This window comes from Schistocerca cancellata, chromosome 1 (genome assembly GCF_023864275.1).
Source record: "Schistocerca cancellata isolate TAMUIC-IGC-003103 chromosome 1, iqSchCanc2.1, whole genome shotgun sequence".
In the NCBI taxonomy this organism is placed as follows: domain Eukaryota; kingdom Metazoa; phylum Arthropoda; class Insecta; order Orthoptera; family Acrididae; genus Schistocerca; species Schistocerca cancellata.
In genome coordinates this window covers 207774481-207801180 of record NC_064626.1, presented here as the reverse complement: position 1 = coordinate 207801180, position 26700 = coordinate 207774481, and the positions used below count along the sequence as shown (strand labels likewise).

At 40.0% G+C, this 26700-nt stretch overlaps 1 protein-coding gene across 1 annotated transcript in view; it reads right to left on the bottom strand.

Moving 5' to 3' along the window:
- The window catches only part of LOC126164502 (probable Rho GTPase-activating protein CG5521), a 289412-nt gene that overhangs the window by 226830 nt on the left and 35882 nt on the right, over positions 1-26700 (bottom strand). Inside the window, exons 4-7 of the mRNA XM_049920250.1 lie at positions 25037-25208; positions 16270-16430; positions 2395-2510; positions 2047-2188 (exon numbers count right to left, since the gene is read on the bottom strand). Coding sequence (XP_049776207.1) covers positions 2047-2188; positions 2395-2510; positions 16270-16430; positions 25037-25208 — 591 coding nt within the window. The remainder of the gene's footprint in view (positions 1-2046; positions 2189-2394; positions 2511-16269; positions 16431-25036; positions 25209-26700) is intronic.

Below are 26700 nucleotides of genomic sequence, written 5' to 3'. Positions count from 1 at the left end.
GTATTGGGATGTGCAGGACGTCCACAATCCCGAAAGGTGATGCTGGAAGTCCAGCGGGAAGACATATGGCCGAACTTCCAGCACTTAAAGCACCGCATCGGGGGAGGGATAGATGGCTTTACGTCACAGCAGCAGACCATCACCTTGACCTTCTCGGGTAATGTGTCACCCTCGAAGGCCAAGATGAAGACACCGGTGGCAACATGATTATCCCTCAGACCCCAGTGGATGTGCCGGACGAAATGGATACCTTGCCGCTCTAAATTGGCACGCAGCTCATCGTCAGACTGCAAAAGAAGGTCCCTGTGAAATATGATACCATGGACCATATTTAAGCACTTATGGGGCGCGATGTAAACAGAAACATTCCCCAGCTTGTTACAGGCAAGTAGTGCCTGTGACTAGGCAGAGGATGCTGTTTTGATCAAGACAGACCCTGACTGCATTTTGGACAAGCCCTCCACTTCCCCAAACCTTCCTCTAAATTCTCGACAAGAAACTGTGGTTTCATTGACAAGAAAGATTCCCCAAGACGGATGGTGTTTGACCACCAGCAAGAGATGACGTACTACACTTCAAGGCGTGTCATCCGCCCTGATGCCACCCACCCGACCAGGGGCCCTCCCCATGGGTGCCACAAACCGCAGCAAAGGCCACCTGGCAGGATGGCCATTGCCAGGAGTCCCGATGCCCCAGGGTGATGGGCATCTACTCCTTGGCATACATTGGGAGTTAACACCGCAGGCACCAGCAGTGCAATCCCTGTGTGGTAAGTGGGCTACAACCAACGGGGTACCTGGCAGCCTCACCGCAATCGACTGGCTACCGTGCTGGAAATAAGGTGCAAATGAGCTAAGAAGTCCATCATCATCAAAAGCGCGGAAAGCGATACTGCACAGAAGATGGAGGAAAATGCACCCAACAGCTGGAGATCGAGCAGAAGTGCAGATCCATGTCAACGAATGATGCAAGAGATCTCAGCGCATGATGGACACTATGCACCATGTAAGGCGCTCTTCCCCAGTTGGCTCGCTCTTAGGGAAAATTTTGAAAAATGGAGGTCATACCCTACAGGGGACCATCACATGAAGGCCAAAACGTGAGAGACTCCTTTTAGTCACCTCTTACAACAGGCAGGAATACATCGGGCCTATTCTAACCCCCGGACCTGCGGGGGGCATAAGTGAAGACATTACACATTTATTTTTGTGCTGAGGATGTATTTTTTCATAAGCTACTGACCTTACTTTTCCTCAGTTCCTCACTTAATAAACCACTGTTTCAGAATCTCTCGCATCTACACAACATGTTAGTGAGATGACATTGTTTGAACTTCACTGTGTTTTGGCAAAAGAAGCAAATTTTAACATGGTAACAAGAGAAATATAGCTTTTACTCAAAATTTGCCACTCATGACACTTCTCTGAAAGTAACAAATGGTTAACATGCCAAATAATAATAAATTGCTGCTTTTGCTGCATTTTCAGTGAAATTCTTTTTAGATACTAACCAAAGCAGAGGTGACCAAAGATCCTTTTGAATGGTCACCATGCAAGTGTGGGTGTGGAGAGGCTTCAACTAACATTTACAAAAAAATTATGAGTGTAGGCTTCAGTTTAGAATGGCACCTTCCCTCCTGCATTCTGCATTTCTCCTAAAGCAAATGCTCACAACATCCATCACTTACCACTCTCCTTACATGTGCCCTGCCAATTCTACATCTACCTTTACATCTACATATTATTCTGTGTGCACTTTAAGTAAATTATTCAGACTGAATAATGGTGTGGCAGAAACGAATACAATTTTCTTCCACACAGCTGTATTAAGGGCAAGCCATCATTTTATTCACACTCAAAAATTCCAAATCAATGTCTTCATTCTCAAGCAGTCTTAATGACTAAATGGGTTTTAGTGGTATACTCTGGTTGAAAATATTCCTCTCATACACATACTCATACCTTTCATAATGTACTGCCTAAATAACCCACACATAAAAGAAGAAAACACTAAATTTAAAAATGGTAAAATACTAATAGGCCTTACCTAAAACAGGCTTGTATAGACTTGTCATATGAGAAAACTCTGGGAAGATATGTGGCAAGTAATACTGCTTGAAACGTTCAAACAGAAATGTGAAACATTTATGCTGCCTATTAACACGGTCCCTCCATTCCACCTTCGTAACCTGAAAAATTTTTACTCTGTAGAAGAGTGAAATATTGACTTCTTCAGACAATCAGGAGACTATGAGCAAGATTTCAGACAAGAATATCAACTAAAGGTAACAAACACAAGAAAATGTTTTGGTACTTATTAATGAATCAACATATATTTAAAGACAGTAGGTGTACAAACATATAAATATCAGGAGTTACAAAGAGAATATCTAACCTGGGACACCATGAACTCCAGTAATGCGTCAAGAAAAAACCGAGTGGGGTCTTCTGGCTGCTTCTCCCCACTTTGTGGAGACAACAGTGGTTGTATTTCCACGGGACATACAGGACCTGTACCATTAACAAGGAATACAAACAGATAAATTACACTTATTGTTAAGTACAAATTTTTATTTTATTCACAAAATAATGCTAATTTTTTAGGGCTAGATTACATGGTAATAGTAGAGTGCATAAGGATATTTTACAATGAGATTGCTCACATGGATACGAGTCATGGGGCAAGGAGACATGATGACTAAATATGTATATTATGCAAAAAGAGAGTATGGTGGAAGGCTATTTCAGTTTGGGTGGGAAGGATTTTTGGATGAGAAATTTTATTTTCAGGGCATTGTTCACATAATTGTTGCCTTGCAGTAGAAGCTGATTGATTCTAGTCATGAAGCAGTAACAGTGTGATGAGGAGTTTGCTTTCTCATTCAGAACAGGTTACTATTGCAGTATTGCCTGTCACTTGCTTCCATAAAGTACAGAAAACCAGGAAAATAGGTTGGCAATTGCTGTTTCATCACTAAGTCACCACTCATTGCTCTTGCAGTTGTACTTCACATAGAAATCACTTACATTACCAACTGGGCATTCCCGGACGCTTGCAGAAGTTGCTGACCTTCAAAAATTGTGTCCGTTTGGAGCTGATAAATATGGCCAGCAACCTGGCCAAAGCAAACAGGCATTGGCACTCATCAGTTGGGGTGGTGAGAGTCCAATTTGGTTGGTCGGTGTAATTGGGGGATTAAGGAACTAAACAGCAAGATCTTCCCTCTGCCAAAAGTTACTGACATCAGCCAGTAATATGACTGAATTGGGTATGCAGGACTGGTAAAATCAAGGCACTGAAAACAATATTTTTGCCAGAAATTTGTCCATAAAAGAGCATCCTAGATATAAATTTTAATAGCAACTGTAACCATTGTAGAGTACTGGTTCAAGATCACTATTAAAAAGTAATTCAGATAATTTTACTTAAGCACATGCACGAATACTGATTTGTTGTTTTTCCACTTACATCACCACATATGCGAAATGGTGGGTCCTGAGTGTAAAGCATTTTGTGTTCTGCCATTTTCTAGGAGTGAATATGTAATTTCAGTTCAATATAAGTCTTGTTTAAAGTTTGAATGTGATCCCCCATTTGGCAAAAACATCCACCGATGGTCTAGTCAATTCAAAATGATTAGATATGACCATACAGAGAAAAGCATGGGGTGACCAAAAGCATCTGGAGAGGATGTTGACCATGTCACAGGAACTTACCTTCACAGCCCTAATAAATCAGTTCAGAAAGCAAGTATTGACCTTCATTTGTCAAAGACAACAATGTAGAAAGTTTCAGGAAAATGTTTACACATGTGACCATACCGGTTACAGTTGGTATGTATGCTGTGAAACGAGATGATTATGGTATACACTACAACTTTGGAAGTGAAGTGTTGCAACGAGGACTTTCTTAATCATGTGGTGTTCAGTGATAGGCAATTTTTCATCTAAATGGGAAGATAAATACCCATTGTGTAAGAATGTCCTCCTGAACTTGTACAATATCAAAGAGATTCCCCAAAATTAAACATTTTCTGCATTGTGTCCCTTTGTCAAGTGTACAGACCTTTCTTTTTTCACTGAGGCTACCACCATAAGAAGGGTGGTTTATCTGGATATTTTGCAAGAATAGCTCTTCTCTAATTACAAGGAGAACTTGAAAACTTTATTTGGCAACAAGATGGAGCTCCTCTTCATTGGCAGCTCTTTGTACAAGAGTGGTTGAATGTCTAACACCCTGGCCATTGACTGGTCGTAACGGTCAATATGACAGAGCTCTTTTCCACTGGCCTCCACGTTCACCTGACCTCAAGCCATGCATTTTTTTTCCCTTTGGGGCTTTATAAAAGATCATTTTTATGTTCTGCCACCACCTAATGATTTGTTAGTGTTGACACACAGAACTGATCAGGTTACTGCTTCCATTACTTCATACTTATCAACCAAGAGTATGATTTTAGGCTGGATGTGTGCCGTACAACTGAAGATGCACACACTGAATGTTTGTAAGAAAAACTATGTTATTTTACCTCCAATTTGCTGTTTGATTTGTTATAAATAGTCTAAATTAAACTGTTATAACATACCAGCGAAACTGCGACATTCTTTTATGGACACGCTGTATGTTAGGGAGAGGTAAAAAGTATGTGGGTTAGGCCGGTATGTGTGTCAGAGAGCAGATGAGGGTTCTCCTGTGCTGAAAGAAACCTCTCCCACTCCTGATGACCCCCCCCCCCCCTCCACCTCAGCCACCCAAACCCAATGAACAACTAAGACAGAAACAGAAAAAAATAATGCCTTCTAGCCAAGAGATTCGTAATAGTAAATGTGATAAGGCTAATAATGTAATATACATCAGTTGGACTGACAGTAGTAAAATAAGGAAAGAGAAATAACAATGGCAGTAAATGGGTAGAAGGAGGTACGGGTTTCTCTGGGGCTGAGCACACAACAGGGAGCCTCCCTCACATCGGTGTCACCTCCCACCCCAGTTTGTTATCGTCAAAGAGTTAAAGATAGGATAGAGACCACTCGTCATCTAGTGTCGAGGATAAGGAGTAGTAAAATATATTGCAGCAGAAAAAAGGGTTAACAGCATTTAAAAGCAATTAAAACAGAGCAAAAGAGGGACAATAATGGTAGCTGGCAGAGGATGTAAGGTTGAGGGACCTTGGTCCAGAAAGCGGTGGGAGATAGCCAAAGACCGACCATCTTATCCCATATAGTTTGACACATTATAGCTGAAGATAATACGCCACGTGCATTGAAAAAACTGAGAACCATTTCATCTGTTGTACATCATCCACCACTACTAGAGACAAAGAATCCGAAAGACCATGAATCCAAATAACCATGAAAAGCCAAGAGGAGTGCATTCCACCAGGATGTACACGAGGATGTACACGACTGTCTCTAAGGCAATATCAGGAAGGCTCTTAATATATGATAAAGCAATGGGTTAATCTGTTATGATCCATCCAGATGTGATATAGGATGGTGAATTCCTTCCAGAAGGAATGGAAGGAGGAGTCCCAGCCATTGTGTCCTTTATAATGTGGGGTTTATTACAGAAGGCCAAGTCCACCAGATGTTGTTCCATATCCTAATGAGTAGAGGTCTTATTTGCACCCACCTGGGATTGTCAAAGCAAATGCTAGGCAGGTAATCACTTCTCTAGCCAAACAGTTGGCCATTTCATTTTCTGGAATACCAACATGGCTTGGGCCCCAGACTAAGACAAACGAGTTAGTAGTAAAACTAAGGTCTGATAGAGGATCATGAATAGCAGGTATCACATGTGACAAGAGCAGCTTGATCAATAACCTGGAGTCTGCTCATAGAATCACTAGAACTTAAAGCAGAAGTAAGGAAGGTCTGTTTAATAAAATTAGGGCTTTGTTCACAGCTAGCAATTCAGTCATTAAAAACACTACATGTTCTCTGCAACAAATGTTGTTCCCAACTTGTGGAAGATGTAAAAGTATATTCCATCCTATCCATGGTTTTAGAGTCATCAGTCTAAAGGAGAGCAGCACCCTGACACCCCTGAAGAACTCATAGAAAGAGAGGCCAAACAATCATCTGGGGCAACTGAAACTTTAGTCCTTGAAACAGGTCAGTTTTAATTCATGGTCTGGGTACTAACCAAGGAGGAGTGTGCAGAAAAACTCAAGGAGTACATTTTAAAGGAAGATAGGAGGAGGTCACAGCAAAGGGTCTCGAGGAGCAGCCCAACTGTTAATCCTATCCGAAAATGAGCGTCGGGCAATTGACGCCACTTACATGAAAAAGCAATGAGATAAGTTTGACAATAAAGAAATTGTCATATGGTGACTGCATAAGTGAGCAAGAGATGGTACTGTATTTTATGAACTGTAAGACGACCCTAAATTTTTCAGAATTCTTCCAAAAAAAGTGCATTTTTTCCATCTCCACTTGTTTTTATCGTTACAGTTTTACCATCTTTCTTGGAAAAAGTCCTGTTAATCGGGACACAAAATGTCAGAGGTGTTTCATCCATATTCACTATATGGCTCAGTTCCAAACTGGTTTTCTTTTAATGTTGAATAGTAAAGCGATGGAAAGATAATATTTTCTCTTCATACTCTTGTGGCATTTTATGGGGTATTTCAATTTTGGTCTGCATGCTAAGTCCACAATGCTTCTAAACTTGTAGCACCAACCAACTACACCCATAAAGTCTGTTAAGATCCACTGCAGCACTAGCTTAAGAGCATGTCCTGTTCTGTGCTTGTGATGGCAGTTCACAAGGGAGACAGTGTTAGCAAGCTTGTGGATCCCCACAACTCGTGCTCGTCGCATTGGTCCACTGCTGCTGCCAGTTGATTCCTGTGTTACCAGATAGAGATAGGCTTCCTGTACATTGAATATATGGCCATTTTTAAGACTGGTGGGAATTTTAAATCAAACACTGGGCATTTTTATATTAATTTTGAGTATAAGACACACCTGAATTTTGAAGGCAATTTTTCGAAGAAAAAAGTGCATCTTATAGTCCGTAAAATACGGTACCAGCTGAACTGAAGAGGTGAGATCCCCATTTTGGTTAAGATACTGTCTATAGGACTAGTCAGAGAATTGCCAGCAACCAATCCAAGAGTCCAAGTAGAGGACCTTCACATGACTCCAGGGAGTTGGTGTTCAGCGAAGGACACAATTCAGGAGCTAAAGAAAGTCAAAAGTCATGAACATACGAAGTGGGGGTGACCAATGGCCTGACAGAGATCACAAGCCCATCAATGGCGATGAGGAGGAGGGTGAAACTTAGCACGGAGCCACGAGGAGTGCCTTTCTCTGGGAACTGTGGGGACATCAATTATGTATCAACTCTAATCTGTAGCACTTGGTGGGGTAAAAACAGGCAAATAAATATCAGTAGGTAATTTCAAAAGCCCCAACCACAAGCGTAAGTAAAATGTGATGTACCATCCAGTGGCATATGCCTTCTGTACATCAAAAAGATTTCAATGACACGTTCGCATTCAGAAAAAGCCTGTCAGATTGCTGTCTCCAATCCTACCGGGTGGCCGTTTGCGGATTGTTCCTTTCCGGAAACAACACTGACGGGGGTACAGGAGTCACCACGATTGGAGAACACAGCGTTATCATTAGGTTAACATCCTTTCAAACAGTTTGCAGAGCACACTGGTGAAATCAGTCAGTCAGTAGCTGTCAACGAATGTTGGGTTTTTGCCTGATTTAAGGATGGGGATGCAAAGGGAAAACACGTAATCAGACATAGTTGAAAATCCTGAGTAGATAGAGTCTTTGAGAGACATTCAGATATCAGAACATCCGACTTTGAATCGAATGAGGGCTGAGGGCTATATTGTGTGATGAGCGAAAAGCCAGAAGCAGTTCCCAGACAGTGAAAGTTTCATTATGTAACTCAGCACTATGGGGAGATGGGGCAGGGGGTAGAGGGTGGGAGGGTGGAGGATAGGCAGACGTATTCAACTTGTCTTTTATGCAGTCGAAATATTGGCAGGTAAGAAGAGAACACTGACACTGTCGCAAATTGGTTCTCAGACACCTCTTTCTGATTTTTTGACGAATTTCAGTCATCATTAAGCCCCACTCTAGAAGTAAATCATCCAAATTTCAGAAATATATCTTTATTATTGTGACTGCAATCCATTCCATTAGCTTGAAATACACTGTATCTCAAGCTGACGGAACAAGTTGTAGGCACACTAACCAAGATATCTTTCTGAAATTTAGCTGAGTTACTCTTTGGGCACGTTCGAAAGGAGTGATTTTATTAATTTTAATTTATTCATTAGTTATTTCAAAAACAGTGACCAAAAACACATGGCAAAACTACAATTTCGTTTCAAACATCCACCATTTTATGATTTTATTCAGCGTTCAATACTCTACAGCAGTGGTTCCCCACAGGTGGTCCGCGGACCCCCAGGGGTCCGCGAGCTATGCCAAAGGGGTCTGCAAGATGCTGTTAGAATAAAAAATATATTAAATATATTTCATATGATAACAGAGTTTTTGTTTTGGCCGCTTCCTGCACGAGCGGAGCTTTAGCGAACTCTAACTTCTGTGTCTAGCGCAGGGGCGGGCAGGAATCCTGCATGTGTAAGGTGCAGTTGCACGCGTGCAGTTAACAGGTGTTCTGCGGGCACACAGGGGCAAGCTGGCCACCCGCTTATCTCCCCTCCCCACCATACCTTCTATCGACTCCTTCCTCTGTAATGCATTTTGTTCTTCTAGCTTGCTTTATTGAATGATGGAATAAGGTTAGCAGTAGTGCTTGAAATAAGTCATGGTTTGAAAGAGTGCCTATTAACTACGATACGTTTTATTTAATTATCACAGGTGGAGTTTACAATATGTTTAATATCTGGAACAAAATTTCTACATACAGAAAAACGCAAACAGTTACGTAAATTTTCATCACTTCTGTTTGCTCTTAACCAAGGCTTATTAATTCAGCAAATGGTTTTCCAGCTCTCACTATATTAAGCGCAATTTTATAGCTTGCACGTACCGCTGGGCTATTATTGTTGTCGTCCTGAAAAATTGAAAACAGTGCTCCATAAAATGTTAAATCAGTTAGATGAGAGACATGACGAAAGAAAGTCGAAGATCTCTCATGACAAAAGCAATTAGGACAGATGCATCTAATATCGTCAGGTCGCTCTTCTTAAGCTCAGTCAATTTCCCCATCCGCTCAGAATCCGACAATAAATTGTACTCGTCCTTGTGAAATTTATTATAATGGCCTTCAATACTAAACTTCCGCTGACCAGCAAGAATACTGCCACATATTAAACATTTCGAATTTTCACGTTTTTGCACAAAGAAAAAATGATTCTCCCATTACTTTTTAAAAGATAGCAAATCTCTACATCTCAGTTTCCTTGATTCACTCTGCATTTTCCGGTTCTTGAAATACAACATTCACTACGTAGTGGTCACTTTGCATCAACGTCCGCGGCTTAGCCTTGTACTACACTGCCGCAACCTGCCGGCTGTCGCCACTGCCCCATTCGACGATTGCACGCGAGCAGCGCACGTGCAGCACTGTGCGCTCACGAGCCGCGTGTAACGTTTGCCCGCCCCTGGTCTAGCGTCTTCCTAGAACCAACTGACACTAGCACACTCTAGCGCAAAGCTAGAATTAGATAGACACAAATAGTTCTCCTGTATGCTGTTAGACTGCACGTGCTGCCTCTTTGCAGCTGACAACTGACAGTCACTTTCCACAGAAACTCGCATGTCAGACAACAATCAGCCATTATTAATTTATTGCCAGTGCTTTCACAGACTGTGAAAGGTTCAAGTTTGGAACGTAATATTTCAGCAATAATGGATTCAAAGGTCAGACTGACCTCGTCTCATTAAAAACTGAAAATTAAAACTAACTGTCTACTGATGGAGTAATCTGTTGCAACTGTATTTAAATAATACCTTGTTTGAAATTAGTGTTTTCTTATTTTTCACACATGTCTACTCAATGCAATCTCAAGTATAGTACACTTGAAAGACCGATACACTCAGTTTTAATTTTTTTCCTGTCATTCAGTTCATCCTCAATTATTATTTTTTTAAGGTGTTTGTAATACCAAACACCCAGATTTGAAGACAAAGATTTTGAGCAATAATCAAAAATTTAACAATAACGGCTAAATTGAAAAAGTTTTAAGTTCAATATTTTTTCAGTAATGAATATGTCAATGTTTTTTCTAAGTACAAGGCACCAATCATGATCGATGAGAGGGTTCTCGAGAAAATTTTGTTGGGAACCCCTGCTCTACAGATTAAGAAAATTGTTTGTCTTTTGATTTCAGATCTGAGCTATAGACTATAGGACTTCCTTCTTCAACACACGATATTTCACACAGAGCAACTTTAGCTCCTTGGATGGGGGCTTAATGATGACCAAATGTTTTAAAAATCAAAACGTTGTTCAAGGATCAAAAAATCATGTACAAAATGATTAATGTTGATTGCTTCATTAGTTTTTCCCAAAATAATCATAAAAATTGCTTATTTTATAGTTGAGGAGAATGGACCCTTAAGGTGGCCATCTCAAGGTAAGTGATCTGCAAAATCTTAAACATGGCTGCAAAACAGCAATTCTGTAAATTTGAAGAGGTTGAAAAGTCAGTCAACCAGTTGCGAATAAAGGTTAATTTGTCTCTGAGCATGATTTCGATATCTGTAAAAATATGAGATGTAATAAGACTACTACTTCTGAAGAAGATATTTTTGCAAACATCGAAACCATAGTCAAGGGCTAATAAATCTTTGTTTGCAATTGGTTGGTGGTCTCACCGAAAGAGTAATACCTGAGACTGGGTAGTATTTGGCATTTTAATTAAGATAGGACAATTTCATAATTTACTAAGGGAAGAGATTTCTTCATATACATTTTCAATATTATCCATAGAGGACACTGGCATATCAAATAGAAAGGATCCTTCATGTGACTGGGGCAAACAGGGAACTGAAGGCAATAAGTTTCTTCACTTCACATGCCTTTGTTTTCCTCTCACGGCACGGCCAAGGAGAGAAAGTTCTTAGGGTTGTAACAATCTGAACTGAAAAATTCCAGTCTGTCTGAAAATACTGCTGAAGCACAAGGCCACTAACAACTTAGATCCTTTCACAGCATCAGATATCCGCCATCAAGCCACCTACTCCAAACAAGGACTTTCCGCATGGGCACCACCCACCATATCAGTGGTAATTTGGCCCTATGGCTTGAAGCGGAGAGGTACCTATTCCTCAGCATACATGGGGAGGTGAGCTTGAATGGCTCTGTGAACAAGGAGCGGATGTCTATCAATAAAAAATCGAACGAATGTTCTGACTGTTGTTTACAGAGACTTGGTGACATGTTGAAAAATAGTGTCATACAACTATGTCATTTTAAAGTGTAGTGCAGCATTCAATGAAAGTTACTTGGCCTGGAGTAATAATGTGTTACTTGCTGAAGCCCCTCACAGAATTTCACATGCAGTCACAATAACAGTGGAACACATTCAGATCAGATGACCAATGTCAGCACCGTGGTCGCAGACGAGGTCTGTTCAAAAAATTCCAGAACATTTGTAATTTCACACCAATGATGTGTTGGAGCAAAATGCGGTAGGCATCCCTGCAAATGCCTGTGTTTAATGTGAAACTGCTGGAAGTTTCACTGTTGTATGTCTGTTAGTTATTGTTCAGTGCTGTATTGGGTAGAGCATTGTGTTGCAGAGTTTGCGAATTTCGAGATAGCAGAACTAGACAAGCAATGCGTCTGCATTAAATTTTGCGTGAAACTAAGGCAGTCCAATACATACACACACCAAATGACACAGGAAGCCTACGGTGATGAGTGCTTTAGCCTTAATTGGTGTTATGAATGGTTCAAATGGTTTACAAATGACCAGATGGAAGTTAAAGATGACCCTCATTCAGGACGCCCTTCAAAATCTACCAATGATACTCATGTCAGAAACGTCAACAAAACTGTGTGTGCCAATCAAAGACTAACCATCCCAGAGATAGCAGAAGAATGCAAGATTTCAGTTGGATGATGTCACGAAATCCTGACACAGCATCTTGGAATGCTTCGTGTTGCTACCAAGTTCATCCAATGGCTCACGAGTCAAGACTAGAAAGACATTTGCCCCACAATCTCTAAAGAGCTTTTGGATCATGCAAATGAGAATGAGATGTTCCTTGAGAGAATTATAACTAGTTATGAGATGTGGGTCTACAGTCGAGGGCAAGGCTCAATCTCCACAATGCGTTGGGGGGCTCAATCTCCACAATGGGTAGGGAAAGGTTCTCCCAGACCAAAAATAGCTCATCAGGTCAAGTCAAACGTCAAAGCCATGCTGAAAGTTTTCACGAATTTGTGCAACAGGGACAAATTGTTAAATGCCGGTGTTGTGACACCTGCAAGGAAACATGAGAAGGAAATTGCATGAAATGTTGTGAGACAATTCATGGCTCTTGCATCGCAATAACGCATCCGTTCATTCATCCTTGTTGGTGCGTGACTATTACACAAAAAATGAAATCACTGTGCTGCCTCATCCTTTGTATTCTTCAGACCTGGTCCCTGCGGATGACTTTTTTTTTTTATTTCCAAAGTTGAAAATCCTGTTGAAAGGACAAAGATTTGCAACGACAGATGATATAAAAGAAAATTCGCAAGATGATGCTTCGCACAATACAGCAAGAGGCGTGCCAAGATTGCTTTCGAAAGTGCAAATGGCATTTGGGGCAGTGTATCAATTATGGGGGAGAGTATTTCAAAGGATACCATACACAATAAGTAAAATATAAGTGTAGAAAAATTTTGTGAACAAAGTTCCAAAACGTTTTGAACAGAGCTCGTATATCAAGATAGCATTATGCCACAAAGTGGAAATTGTGGTCAGGTGAACCACCAAGGAAGAGAATTTGACTACAGTGAATGTCTACACATGGTAGATCATGTAGCAGCAGGCATCTGTTGCAAGATGTGTTCAAAAAGTCAGCCTACATGCCAGGGTGTTAGCAAGCACTAGTCAGATTGCTGTAAGTTGCAAAATGTCAGATCAAATTGAGCAAATTTTGCCAAAAGCTTGGCAATATCCAAGCAGAAAGCATTTGAAAGATACAACAGGCGTTAGAGTATGCTGCCATGAGCAACTTATGTACAAAGGCGATGAACAGCTGTTTCAAAGATGGCTGCACATCAGAACACAATGAACAACATTCAGGCAGGCCTTTAATAGTCGCAATTACAGTGTCATTGAGAAGTTGAGCAATTTGATCATGGAAGCTCACTGTATGACAGTATGAGAACTTGCAAAGGAAGCAGTAACCCTAACTTCACGAGAACTGTGATCACAAGTGATGAGACACAGGTTTATATATCTGACTACAAACCAAGATGCACCCATCACAGTGGGAACATCGAACATCCCCAAAGCACAGCAGGTCCACAGCAATGTCGAAACATCACCAAAATGTGTTCTGTCACCTCCGTAATGCTATGTGTTGCAAACAACCACATCTGCAGGCAGCAAAACTTGACAGTTCCATCAGGATAACACATCTGACCATCCTATGTACCTGGTTCAAACTTTCCTCAGCAAACACAAAATTTCTGTGGTTAGTCACGCTCCCTACTCTTCCAACAAGGCTGCAATTGACTTTTGGTTATTTCCCACGCTGAAACTGCCCCTGAAAGAACACGAGTCAAGAGAAGACTTGTGGAATGTAACGGACCAGCTGATCACCATTTCAAAATGTGTGTTCCAGAAGCGCTTCCAATTTGGTGGGAGTGCTGGGATAAGTGTGCGCATTACCAAGAAGACTATTTTCAGGACGATTTGGGTTATGTACCTCCAAATCAAGAAATGTAGGTCTCCCAAACAAACATTTGATACTTTCTAAACACACTTTGTAAATAGGTTAGGAAATGCTGTCACCACTTCAGGTAAATACACTCACTGACCACAAGTACGCAAGTATCAGTGGCAGAATTTTGTGTAACCTGCAGCATAGGAAGGTCACAGGAGCAAAATGTTTATTAGACACAGGAGCACAGATGTCAGTTGGTAGCCATAGGTTCCTCAGGTCATGCAATGTGTGTCCATCTTACTGAATGATAAAAGGAATGTGGGGAAATTGTCATCTAGTTTGGACTAGCAATGGTTACTTTCACCCCATGGCATCATGTATTCCAGTTTTTTGTTTGAAGTACCCCTCACATAAGCAATAATTACAATGCTAAGTTTGCATTTCCTGGCTTTGCATTTCATTATAGCTGATATAAAGTGCCATAAATGGAGCTTGATGGGTTCCACTTACCATGGATTCCACAGCTGATGATAAGTTGCTGTGGGACGATGATGATAAAGACTGACACCAATGCTAAACTTTGATCATGCTCCCACAAGCTCAAATCAAATGACAGTATTCTGGAAGGAGCAGGGAGTGTAATCTGGATAGATGTCTATCCTAGCTACTGGCCGATGCACTGTTCATTGTTGAGTCGTTGACATATTACTACAAACTGAGTAGAACATGATGCTTGGCACACTGTATTATGTCGTATCTGTCAGTATGGATAATTTAAGAAAAATTGAAGTCAAATTAGGGTTAATGTCTGTGCAAATAACAAAGAAGTCTGTGAAACTGAATCCTATGCAAAGTTATCAAATGTGGAGCTGCAAAGAAAAAAAAAAGGGGGGGGGGGCCCCTACACAGGACTGATGAAGACAACCTCAAGGTCGTACTTCCGATCTGTATGTCGGTCTAGCTCTCAGGGTAAAATAAATTTAGCTAAAATGAAAATGAAAAATAGTCCTATCTGCAGCTGGGGGTGGAGCAGTGGAGCAGGTGGTGCTTGGATAGGTATTGATAACCAGCAGAAAGACTACAGATATGTGAATACTGGTGATTGGTCAAGTAACATCAATCATGACCAGACCTGAGTGGAATCTGTAGTAGTTTTAAGTAGTCTGAGAGAAAGTGTTATGGATACAGGATTGACAAAATTTTGTTGATTGTCATCGTCATTTGTGGTGGTGGTGGTGGTGGTGGTGGTGGTGGTGGTGCATCAAGGCAAGAATGTGATACACAGCTATCAAAACAGGACCAAATTGTTGCTTGTGTATCTTGGATAGGAAATTAGGGGGACAGAGGGAGATTAAGGATATTAGCTATACATTGGGCCCAAAATTTATAGTTTTTTTATAAAGTTCTGAGTAGATTGCAGATACATGATTGTGGGAGTAGCTTTTGAGTGAGTAATGATATATAAGTGACCAAGGCTATAATAAGAAATTAATGAAAAACTGTTGAAAATGGCTCTGGTAAACTTGGCAAAAATTGAACTACAATAACAGATAAAACTGGGTCTACATTAGATGAAAATGTTTGCAAGTGAATGAAGCTATGAAATGAGTATCTGTGCATGTGAGAACAGTAACAGGTTTGTTTTAGACTGTTTGTCTATTTATTTGCAACATGCTCCATGTAATACTACATTCAAGCAGAGAAGGTAGGTGTGTGTGTGTGTGTGTGTGTGTGTGTGTGTGTGTGTGTGTGTGTAGTGTGTTGTTATGTTTGTGTTGTGTGGTGATGATGATGATGATGATGATGATGATGATGAGGAGGAGGAGGAGAGAAGGGAGAGAGTGAAATCTGATGCTAGCACATAGTCTACTCCTCATGAATAGCACCAAGGTGGCCACTAAGCAACATCCCGTTGGACTGATCGCCAGCAACAGTGTCACATGCCCTCACTTAATGAGACAATGCAGAGAGGTTTAATATTTAAACCTGGACATTTGCACAAAGTCTGTTGATCAGGAACTTTACACCATCATCTCTCCTTGCTGGCCAAATACTGGCAGTGAAAATCTTTTTCACCACCAGGATTTGAACCGGCTTACCCCGAGGTCAAGCACCACCACACAAGCACGCATTAGCAACCTCAGTCACAAAGACAGATTACTGACTAGAGTAGCCTGAATGAACATGAAGGGACAATTAAAAACAACATATCAGCACAATATAAAATACATGAATTTCTGTCCAGCATATTTTCATTTACATAATTGTTCTCTCTCTCTCTCTCTCTCTCTCTCTCACACACACACACACACACACACACACACACACACTCGCTATTATTATATTTCATAGTTACCAACTTAATTTTACAGTACAATGTTGATATCAAAAATGTTTTAGTTACAACAAAAAGAAGTTCTTAAAAGCATGTTTAAATTATAAATACCTGCAGTTGCATCATGAAACACAGAGGCAGAGTTGTGGCTTAATGCAGGAAGCCCCATCCCTGGGAACGGTGATGGGAAACCTGGTACTAATGTTGCAAAAATGGCATGCAGACTGTCAGGTGCATTATCACCCAGTGCTTGATACCATAAGAGAAAATACCTGTCAATATTTGAAGCAACAGTTGTTAGCAACACTCGAACCACAAAATACTACTATTCAGAAATTCATGAATCAAACTAACCACACAGTGAAACTTCCTGGAAGATTAAAACTGTGTGCCGGACCGAAAAGTAAAGCTGTGAGGACGGAGCGTGAGTCGTGCTTGGGTAGCTCAGTTGGTAGAGCACTTGCCCGCGAAAAGCAAAGGCCCCGAGTTCGAGTCTCAGTCCGGCACACAGTTTTAATCTGCCAGGAAGTTTCATATCAGCGCACACTCCGCTGCAGAGTGAAAATCTCATTCTGGTAACCACACAGTTTTACTGACTAACAACATTACAACCATCCAACATTCTCATTTGAAATATATCTACATTTGAAATGAAAATTAATCTCCACACACAGAAAATGCAGGGTGACACTGAATAACGGGAATGTTTGAAATGAGTAGTGGCAGCCATGGGCAGGTGGCAACAATGCGGGTTTGTGACAGTTAGAGAGTAAACAGTCTGTCACTTCAGTAATCACGGATCAGTGGAATGGACAACAGTGTGCGTTAGGCATAAAAATATTTTATAAAAATAATAATAGTTTGGTAGTGGCGCGGAAGGAGTTTTGAGGTTTTTATAATTTAGGATGACATGATGCCATTCCGTCGAAACATGGAATAAAATGTTAGATTAATAACTTTGAAGAGACTGGATCTGTCCTCAAGAAGAAACCAACAGGACAACCAAGAAGTGTGCGTTCTCCAGCGAACATTGATGTTGTACACGAGTCTGTCTTACGGAGCCCATGGCATCAATTCGTAAGCAAGCAGCAGTGGTTGGAATGTCCCGGGAGTGTGTTAGTAGAATTCTTCAGCTTGATTTAAAATTTGATCTGTACAAACTACAGATAGTGCAACAACTGAAGGACGACAATTACCGGTTACATTTAGGATTCTGTCAACAAATGATAACTGGTTATGTGAATAAACATAACTACCATCACATGGGATTATCGGACTGTATTTTTTCACAAATGAACAGGGAAACACAATAACCGTCAATGTCGATCGTTACGTGGAGATGTTATGAACTTTCATTACACCTGCATTGAACAACTTTCCAAACATTCAAGAAGCCTGGTTTCAACAGGACAGAGCGACATCACACACTGCATGGAAATCAATGGCATATGTGTGAGAATTGTTTGGCAACTGAGTGATCTCATGATTCGGGAACATTCCCTGGCCCCCTAGATCGCCAGATTTATCTGTTTGTGATTTTTCTTGTTGGGCTATCTCAAGAGCTAAGTCTACACGACTCAACCAAAAACCCTGGATAAGTTAAAACAGAGAATTCGGGATGCAATTCACAGTATGCTGGCTGAGATGTTGTAGTGGTCAATGAGGAATCTCAACAGTAGATTTCACGAATGTATTCGTACAGGAAGGCGCCTCTAAAGGACGTAATTTTTAAAAAATGATAAATGCCATCAATATTTTGTAAATGGCAAAGTTGTAAGGTTTCAATTACTATGAATGCAATTTCTTTCCTGCACCATTTCTAGTTTTATTGGATTGTGGAAATGTTCCCGTTTTTCTGTGTCACCCAGTACATATTAACTTCCGTAGATGTAAACACATTTTCACAAAACAATTATTTTCAAAAAATTCTGCTGAGCATCCACAAAAGAAACAAATTTCAGCCATCTGTACAGGACATAAAAAGGATACAAAATTTTGTGAAGCAGTGAACTTATCTACTGTCAAATGAGAATGAGGTCATTAAGAGATGGAGCACGAGCTCGGGTTACAGAAGAATGGAGGAAGAAATTGGCCTTGGCTTTTACAATGGAATCATCCTGGTATTTGCCTTAACTGAGGTAGGAAAATCAAGGAAAAGCTAAATCCGGATGGCAGGATGGGGACTTGGAATCATTTTCCTCCCAAATCAAAGTCCGCTATGTTAACCAATGCACCACCTCATTAAGACATACCACATGTTTACATCAACTCAAATAATAAACGCGTGGAAGTAGACAACATAAGTAGTTCTGTACAAGAATCACACTCATAAGCAGAGGCTCCTCCTTTTGAAGATAAGAGCATTGACATTACCATATGGGAATTTGAGAAAGTGAAATGAAGGAATCACAATTCCACAACTTGAAATGCAAAGAAAATTTGAACCTAAAGGAAGAGCATTTCACTTTTACAGTAACAATGCTGAGAAAGTTATCTTAAAAATAGTTAGAAACAACAAAGGAAATGGAGAGAAAATAATATTTATTTGTGAATAGGTATCCACACCCAGTGTCAGTTTGAATGAAATCAATTAGCACTAGTGTGTTGAAGCATTAATACCAAGTGCGACTGGACTGGCAAAGAAAATCAGCAAAAGGTGGCTGTCACCTGGGCTGTGACCAGTCAAACAATATCGTGAAGTCTGTGTACTTGCTTGGCAGCCATACGGTAGCAGCGAAAATGAAGTGAGGCTGTTAAAGTAATTAAACACCCCATTAGCATGAAGAAGGAGAATGGATGAAAGTTGCTGATGGCATGGTTACCAGCAATCTGAATTCCACCAGCCAGCCAGCTGCTCCACAACACTTGGGCACAACAGCATAAATAAGTGTCTACGAGAGAACTGCTGTGCGGCATTATCATCTTGCTGCACGAAAAATGCTGCCCTCAGAAACAAGCTGCTGATTTGCTATTGTCTGACAGTCACCTGTTAGAGTAGCAAAGGCAATAGCATACCATACGGCCTCCCCTTCTCAGACATCTTTAATTTCAAATAGTCCAATGACATATCAAAATATAATGTCTGCTACCACTTGATTTCAGAAAAACAGTGCAAAGATGGTCAAAACGCCATTTTTGCAGTTGTTTTGGTGTTTCATAATTACACAGCCAAATACCTGAAAGAGTTTTAGTCAATGTTATATATATATATATATATATATATATATATATATATATATATATATATATATATATATATATATATATACCTAAAAACAAAGATGATGTGACTTACCAAATGAAAGTGCTGGCAGGTCGACAGACACAAAAACGAACACAAACATACACACAAAATTCAAGCTTTCGCAACAAACTGTTGCCTCATCAGGAAAGAGGGAAGGAGAGGGAAAGACGAAAGGATGTGGGTTTTAAGGGAGAGGGTAAGGAGTCATTCCAGTCCCGGGAGCGGAAAGACTTACCTTAGGGGAAAAAAGGACGGGTATACACTCGCACACACACACATATCCATCCACACATATACAGACACAAGCAGACATATTTAAATAAAACCCACATCCTTTCGTCTTTCCCTCTCCTTCCCTCTTTCCTGATGAGGCAACAGTTTGTTGCAAAAGCTTGAATTTTGTGTGTATGTTTGTGTTCGTTTGTGTGTCTGTCGACCTGCCAGCACTTTCATTTGGTAAGTCACATCATCTTTGTTTTTAGGTATATTTTTCCTTCGTGGAATGTTTCCTTCTATTATAATCATTATATATATATATATATATATATATATATATATATATATATATATATATATACCTAAAAACAAAGATGATGTGACTTACCAAATGAAAGTGCTGGCAGGTCGACAGACACACAAGCATACACACAAAATTCAAGCTTTCGCAACAAACTGTTGCCTCATCAGGAAAGAGGGAAGGAGAGGGAAAGACGAAAGGATGTGGGTTTTAAGGGAGAGGGTAAGGAGTCATTCCAGTCCCGGGAGCGGAAAGACTTACCTTATGGGGAAAAAAGGACGGGTATACACTAGCACACACACACATATCCATCCACACATATACAGACACAAGCAGACATATTTAAAGACAAAGAGTTTGGGCAGAGATGTCAGTCGTCTGTCGACCTGCCAGCACTTTCATTTGGTAAGTCACATCATCTTTGTTTTTAGGTATATTTTTCCTTCATGGAATGTTTCCTTCTATTATAACCATATATATATATATATATATATATATATATATATATATATATATATATATATATATATATACGATTTTTACATCTTATAACATACAGAAGTACAGGATATAGGGTAAATAACATATTTATACTTAAAACAAGGCAGAAATATAAAATAAATTACAAGTATAGTTGATCACTGTGCACATAGTATTTTGAGGTATCTCTAACATCTATTGTGAGACTACCAAGCAGAAGAAAATGAAAAAGAAAACAAAAAAGAAGGAGGAGGAGGAGGAGGAGGAGAAGAAGAAACTGGTATAAACCATTAGTGAGAATCTTCCACAAAGTTTGCTAAAGTAAAAACTTATGAAAATTAATAACCATAGTAAGTGCGCATTTGTGATATCATTTCATGCAAATGAAAAGTGAAACAGACAAATTCAAAGAAATGAACAGTAACACAGAAGAAATTTTGGCAATCTTTTTCTCATAAATAGTCTTCATGGAATTTCTGCCAAATGTTGTTGCGCAAATTCCACAATGTTTCCTTGGAGCATCTTTCCAACGTCTTCAGGTGGTACAACCTTACTGGTGGCTAAGTATGACTGACGGTATCCACACATCAACATCCTGTACATAGAACACGCAAGCAAAAAATGTGCAGGCGCGTAAATCATGCATGCGCAATGATTCACAGATAAATGGCATCATACTAAAATGCCCTCTGCCTAAAATCGCAGAGTGGCCCTTCTTTGTGTGAACTGTATGCTATGTTTACTAACAGTGCGGCCAGATGTCACACACTAAAAAACTATACTATATCAATGTTATGACGGGTCTGTTATTGAAAAAAAAAAAAAACTCTTAATTTTCTCGTCGTGATTTAATAGCAGCCAATGCAGGTTTCCACGGCTACACTCAGTTGAAATCCAGCATCCCTGTTGATGAGATTACTGGCTGTACGGATATGTATTGCTTCCTTAATGGCGCAATCCCAGAGAGATGATGTTGGGGATAGACTTCTGTCTTTTCATAAATCATGCGATGTTATTTATTCAGACAGTGTTCCACAATTGCTGACTTTACCCGTTGACATAGGACTGTATGATGCTGATGTCCATCACAGTATTCTTGTAATGTGCAACATGTGTGGCTTATATATGCTGCCCCACATTGACAAGGAATCTTGTACACACAACATTTCCTCAGGCCACGATCATTCTTAGATGAACCTGACAGCCACAATTTTGCAGATAGTCAAAAAACACACTTAATGTCGTATCTTCTGAGGACTCTTCAGATTCTTGACAACATGGCACCAAAATATGGCAAAAAGGGCAAAGTGGTGGGTGTCTTCGTATCTTCATTCTGCTCCAAAGATTGAACTCACTTGGGCCTGAATGCATTATGTATCTGTCTCTCAGAATAAGTGTTTTGTCGGAACACTGTCTTTATATGTTGTATTTCACTCGACAGGATTCCAAGATCAGAAACCACATGCGCTCTAAGAACTAATGCACATAATGCACTACTGTATTGTGCAAGAAGATGGCAGCTTGTGATACAGATCTGTATGCATTGGCTTGCGGTAGACACCGTGTCCCAAAGTTCCATCTGCTTTCCTTCATACCAAAACATTAAGAAAACGTAAAGTACCATCTTTTTCCACTTCCATTGTAAAGTTTATATTCAGATGGAGCAAATTTAAACGCTGAAAAAATGTAGGTAGAGTATCAGGTCCATGTGGCCACACCACAAATGTATCTTCCACATACTGCAGAAAACACGAGAGTTTGAGAGTAGCAGACTGTAGAGCTTTTTCTGCAAAGTCCTCCATCAAATAATTGGCCGCCACTGGTGACAGAAGGCATCCCATAGAGACACCATCTACTTGTTCACTTGTTCAAAGTACTGGTCATGAAATAAGAAATATATTGAAGTAAGCATGTGTTAAACAATGCCACTATGCCTCCTCAAACTTGTTGCTGAGCTCTAAAGAGTCTTGCACGACACAACATCAAAACTGACAAAGAAATCCGACAATTCCAATCTATAATTTTTTATATGACCTATAAAATCTTTGGACATTCGAATATGATGGTCGCACTTGCCTGCAAGAGGTCCCAATAGTGATGTCAGATATTTGGCAACAAAAGTAGGTGCTCCTATGTTACTTACAATGGGACAGAGAGTCACCCCCATTCTTATGGATCTTGGGTAGGCCATAGTATAGGAGGAACTGCAGCCTGTTGACACAAACCCTTAGTGACTTGTGCTGGAATTGAGCTCTTCCAAGTCTTTCACTGGATCCTACTCATTGAATCACTTTTTAATTTAACTGCATGCAGGATCATCGAGCAGTTTGTACATCCTGGTATTATTTTCTGTTTGTGAGACGAGCACCATTGCCTGAGGCAATGTGGTGTGTCCAAGCTTCCTTGTCAATGTGAGGCAACGTATACAGGCCAGACATGTCACACAGTACAAGAACACTGTGATGAACATCTGCGTCATACACACCTATGTCAACAGAAAGTCGGCAATCACAGAACACTGTCTGAATACAAGACATCGGATGATTTATGAAAAGACAGAAGTTTTATCCCTGGCATCATCTTTCTGGGATTGTGTCTTTAAGGAAGCAATACATATCCGTACAGCTGGTAATCTAATCAACAGGAATGCGGGATTTTAACTGAGCACAACCTGGAACCCTGCATTGGCTGCTGTTGAATTAGAATGAGAAAATTAAGATTTTTTCAATAACAGACCCATCATAACATTGGTCTGGTATAGTTTTTTAGTGAGTAACGTCTGACCGCACTGTTAGTAAACACAGCGTACAGCGCACTCTCAGGAGGGCTGCTCTGCAATTTTCGGCAGAGGACTTTTTAATACAGCGCCATCTATCTACAAATCCAAACCCATGAAGACTATTTACAACATATCCACCAGGAAAGCTTGATCAGTCACCTCTGATACCTTCATGGGGAGGTGATGGTGTTGAACGTATGTGAGTTTGATAAGTTACATCTCAAAAGAGGTAGATAGTTATGCAACCTTGCATTTTTACAGAGATGCCACAACAAGCAAACCATTCCTATGTTTGCTAAATTTTAACACTGTACAAATTCTCCAGCTGCCATTAGAGTTAAACGACTGAGTGCAGCACTTGTGAGAGAAAGGGTGCGCTATATGCATCAGAAATTGAGCTTGGTGTCCAGACAATTACTATCACTCCATTTGTAGATTTCAGTGAACCTTTCAGCGGTATCCTGGAACTGGGTAGACAGTGCCACTTGGGCACTGGGTGACTGGACTGAACAACAAGCTAAGGTTTGTCAAATGACAAAATACAATCGACTTGAAGCCTGAATGCAAGATGACATGCCAAGAAGACATACCGTGTATAATATCACAGAGCAGACTTTGAACAAAGCTGCAGTTTTGGTGCTAGAGGATGGTCTGAATTTTGCACCTACACCATGGACCATTCCCATCCGAGATGTGATTAGTGGAATAGAACAGGCTATTTCAAAACTTCCTAAGGATGCTGACTACGAGATCAGGCATGACACATGCTGCATATTGACCAGAGATCCACCTAAGAAGGCCAACTTTAACAGCACCTCAGCTGAAAGACACGCTCTACAAGAATTGAGAGGAGACCAAGACCTCATCACCTTACTTGCTGACAGAGGAAATGCAACTGTGCTTCTCACACACTCAGAATATAATAACGAGATGTCAAACTGCTCAACGTTCCTGCATACAGTAAACTAAGAAGTGATCTAATGGGTAGGATGCCGAAAAAGACTTGAAGACCTCAATTCCAGCACAAGTCACCAAGGGTTTGCGTCAACAAGCTGCAGTTCCTCCTAGACTATAGCCTACCCAAGATCCATAATACAGTGACTCTCTGTCCCATTGTAAGTAACATAGGAGCACTTACTTATTTTGTTGCTAAATATCTGACATAACTATTGGGACCTCTCGTGGGCAAGTGCAACCATCATATCCAAAACCCTGAAGATTTCACAAGTCATATGAAAACCTTTATACTGCAATTTTCGGAACTCTTAGTAAATTTTCATGTTGTGTCTTTATTCACAAAGGTTTCCTTTAGAGTTCATTAGCAACAAGTTTGAGGAGGACATAGTGGCATCATTTCAACAGATGCTTACTTCAACATACTTCTTATTTCATGACCAATACTTTGAACAAGTGAGCAAGTAGGTGGTGTCACCATGGGAAAACTTCTGTCTCCTATGCTGGCCAGTTATTTTATGGAGGGCTTTGCACTAAAAGCATTATATTCGGCTACTCTCAAACCCTCTTGTTTTCTGCGGTATGTGGACGATACATTTGTGGTGTGGTCACATGGACATGATACTCTACCTACATTTCTTCAGCATTTAAATTTGCTCCATCTGAATGTAAACTTTACAATGGAAGTGGAAAAAGATGGTACTTTACCTTTTCTTAATGTTTTGGTACGAAGGAAAGCAGATGGAACCTTGCGACACAGTGCCTACCACAAGCCAAGCTCATTACAAAAATGGTGGGGGGAAAAAGTAACGTGGTGGTTCACTTTAATTTAGTCACAACAGTTACCAATATTGTAACATTTAAAAAATATAACTAATGAATAAAATAAATCCCTTAGCATTACCTGATTGCCTCTCTGCGCAATTTGTAAGAATTTCCAGGATGCAGGAGTTTACTAAGGATGCGCGTGAGGCTGTGTAGTTGCCATCGTCCTGAGATGAGTTCAGGCAGCAGCACCAGCACTTTCTCCAGTATCAACAGCACAAATTCCAGTTCCTCTCTGTGAGCCTTGTGAACTGTTTACAAACAATGTAGTATTTGTCTCAGATCAAGTATAGAAGCTTAAAATGTTAGGTATGGATGACGTATTTTGTTCATAATAATAATAATAATAATAATAATAATGATGATGATGATGATGATGATGAGTTGACACACTGTAATGAACACACACAAAAATAAAGAATTCATTTACCTACAACATTTCTTCAGGCTACATACAAAATATGAATTAAGAAGCAGCAGCCCCTTTTTTTGGAACAATCTGTGCTTAAAAATCAAGTTTCACCATAATAAAGTCATGATAAAATCAAGTTAGCAATATTACCACACCAAAGCCATAACTGAACTTTTCAGTCTTTGTTAATTCCAAAAAAAGAATCATGCAACTATTGCTTAAGTTAACTCAGCAACAATCATGGGAAAATATTTCAGGAGCAATGGGTCCTGCAATTACCAGCGGATATTACTGATGAATGAGAATGTAGGCATGCTATTAGACATTCCGATTCCTTTTATCTGGGAATTTCTTACACCATTCCATGCAAATATTGGGGCTGCCCATTCAGCACAATCACGCTGTACTTCTTCCTTCAGCCTTGACATACACCAAGCTGTTGCTTTGTATAACTATAGAAAAGTGATATGCTAAGCAAACAACACATGAAGAAATAGAAAATTCAAATCACATGTTTAACAGATGTGTGACCTACACATAGCTATAACCTTAATCATTAGAACTTGAAATTCTGACAAATTTATTTGATCCAACTCAATTGTATGCTCAGTTTTGGAACAAGCAAAACTTTGATATCAACAAGCTTAAAAACTGAAAAATACACAAAAGTTGTCCTGTAATATACATGCCTAACATATGGGATATACTTGCACCTCTTGTTACATAATACTTTAAAGTTGGTATATAATTAACGTGAAAACAAAACATCATGGATACAATGCAAACAACAAAATGGGTAAATATAACCACTCTCTGTATAAAAGAAATTATTCATATCGTGAAGGGTGACGAAAATTTAATAGTCATGGGTGACTGGAATTCGGTAGTAGGAAAAAGGAGAGAAGGAAACGTAGTAGGTGAATACGGATTGGGGCTAAGAAATGAAAGAGGAAGCCGCCTGGTACAATTTTGCACAGAGCACAACTTAATCATAGCTAACACTTGGTTCAAGAATCATAAAAGAAGGCTGTATACATGGAAGAAGCCTGGAGATACTGACAGGTTTCAGATAGATTATATAATGGTAAGACAGAGATTTAGGAACCAGGTTTTAAATTTTAAGACATTTCCAGGGGCAGATGTGGACTCTGACCACAATCTATTGGTTATGACCTGTAGATTAAAACTGAAGAAACTGCAAAAAGGTGGGAATTTAAGGAGATGGGACCTGGATAAACTGAAAGAACTACAGGTTGTACAGAGTTTCAGGGAGAGCATAAGGGAACAATTGACAGGAATTGGGGAAAGAAATACAGTAGAAGAAGGATGGG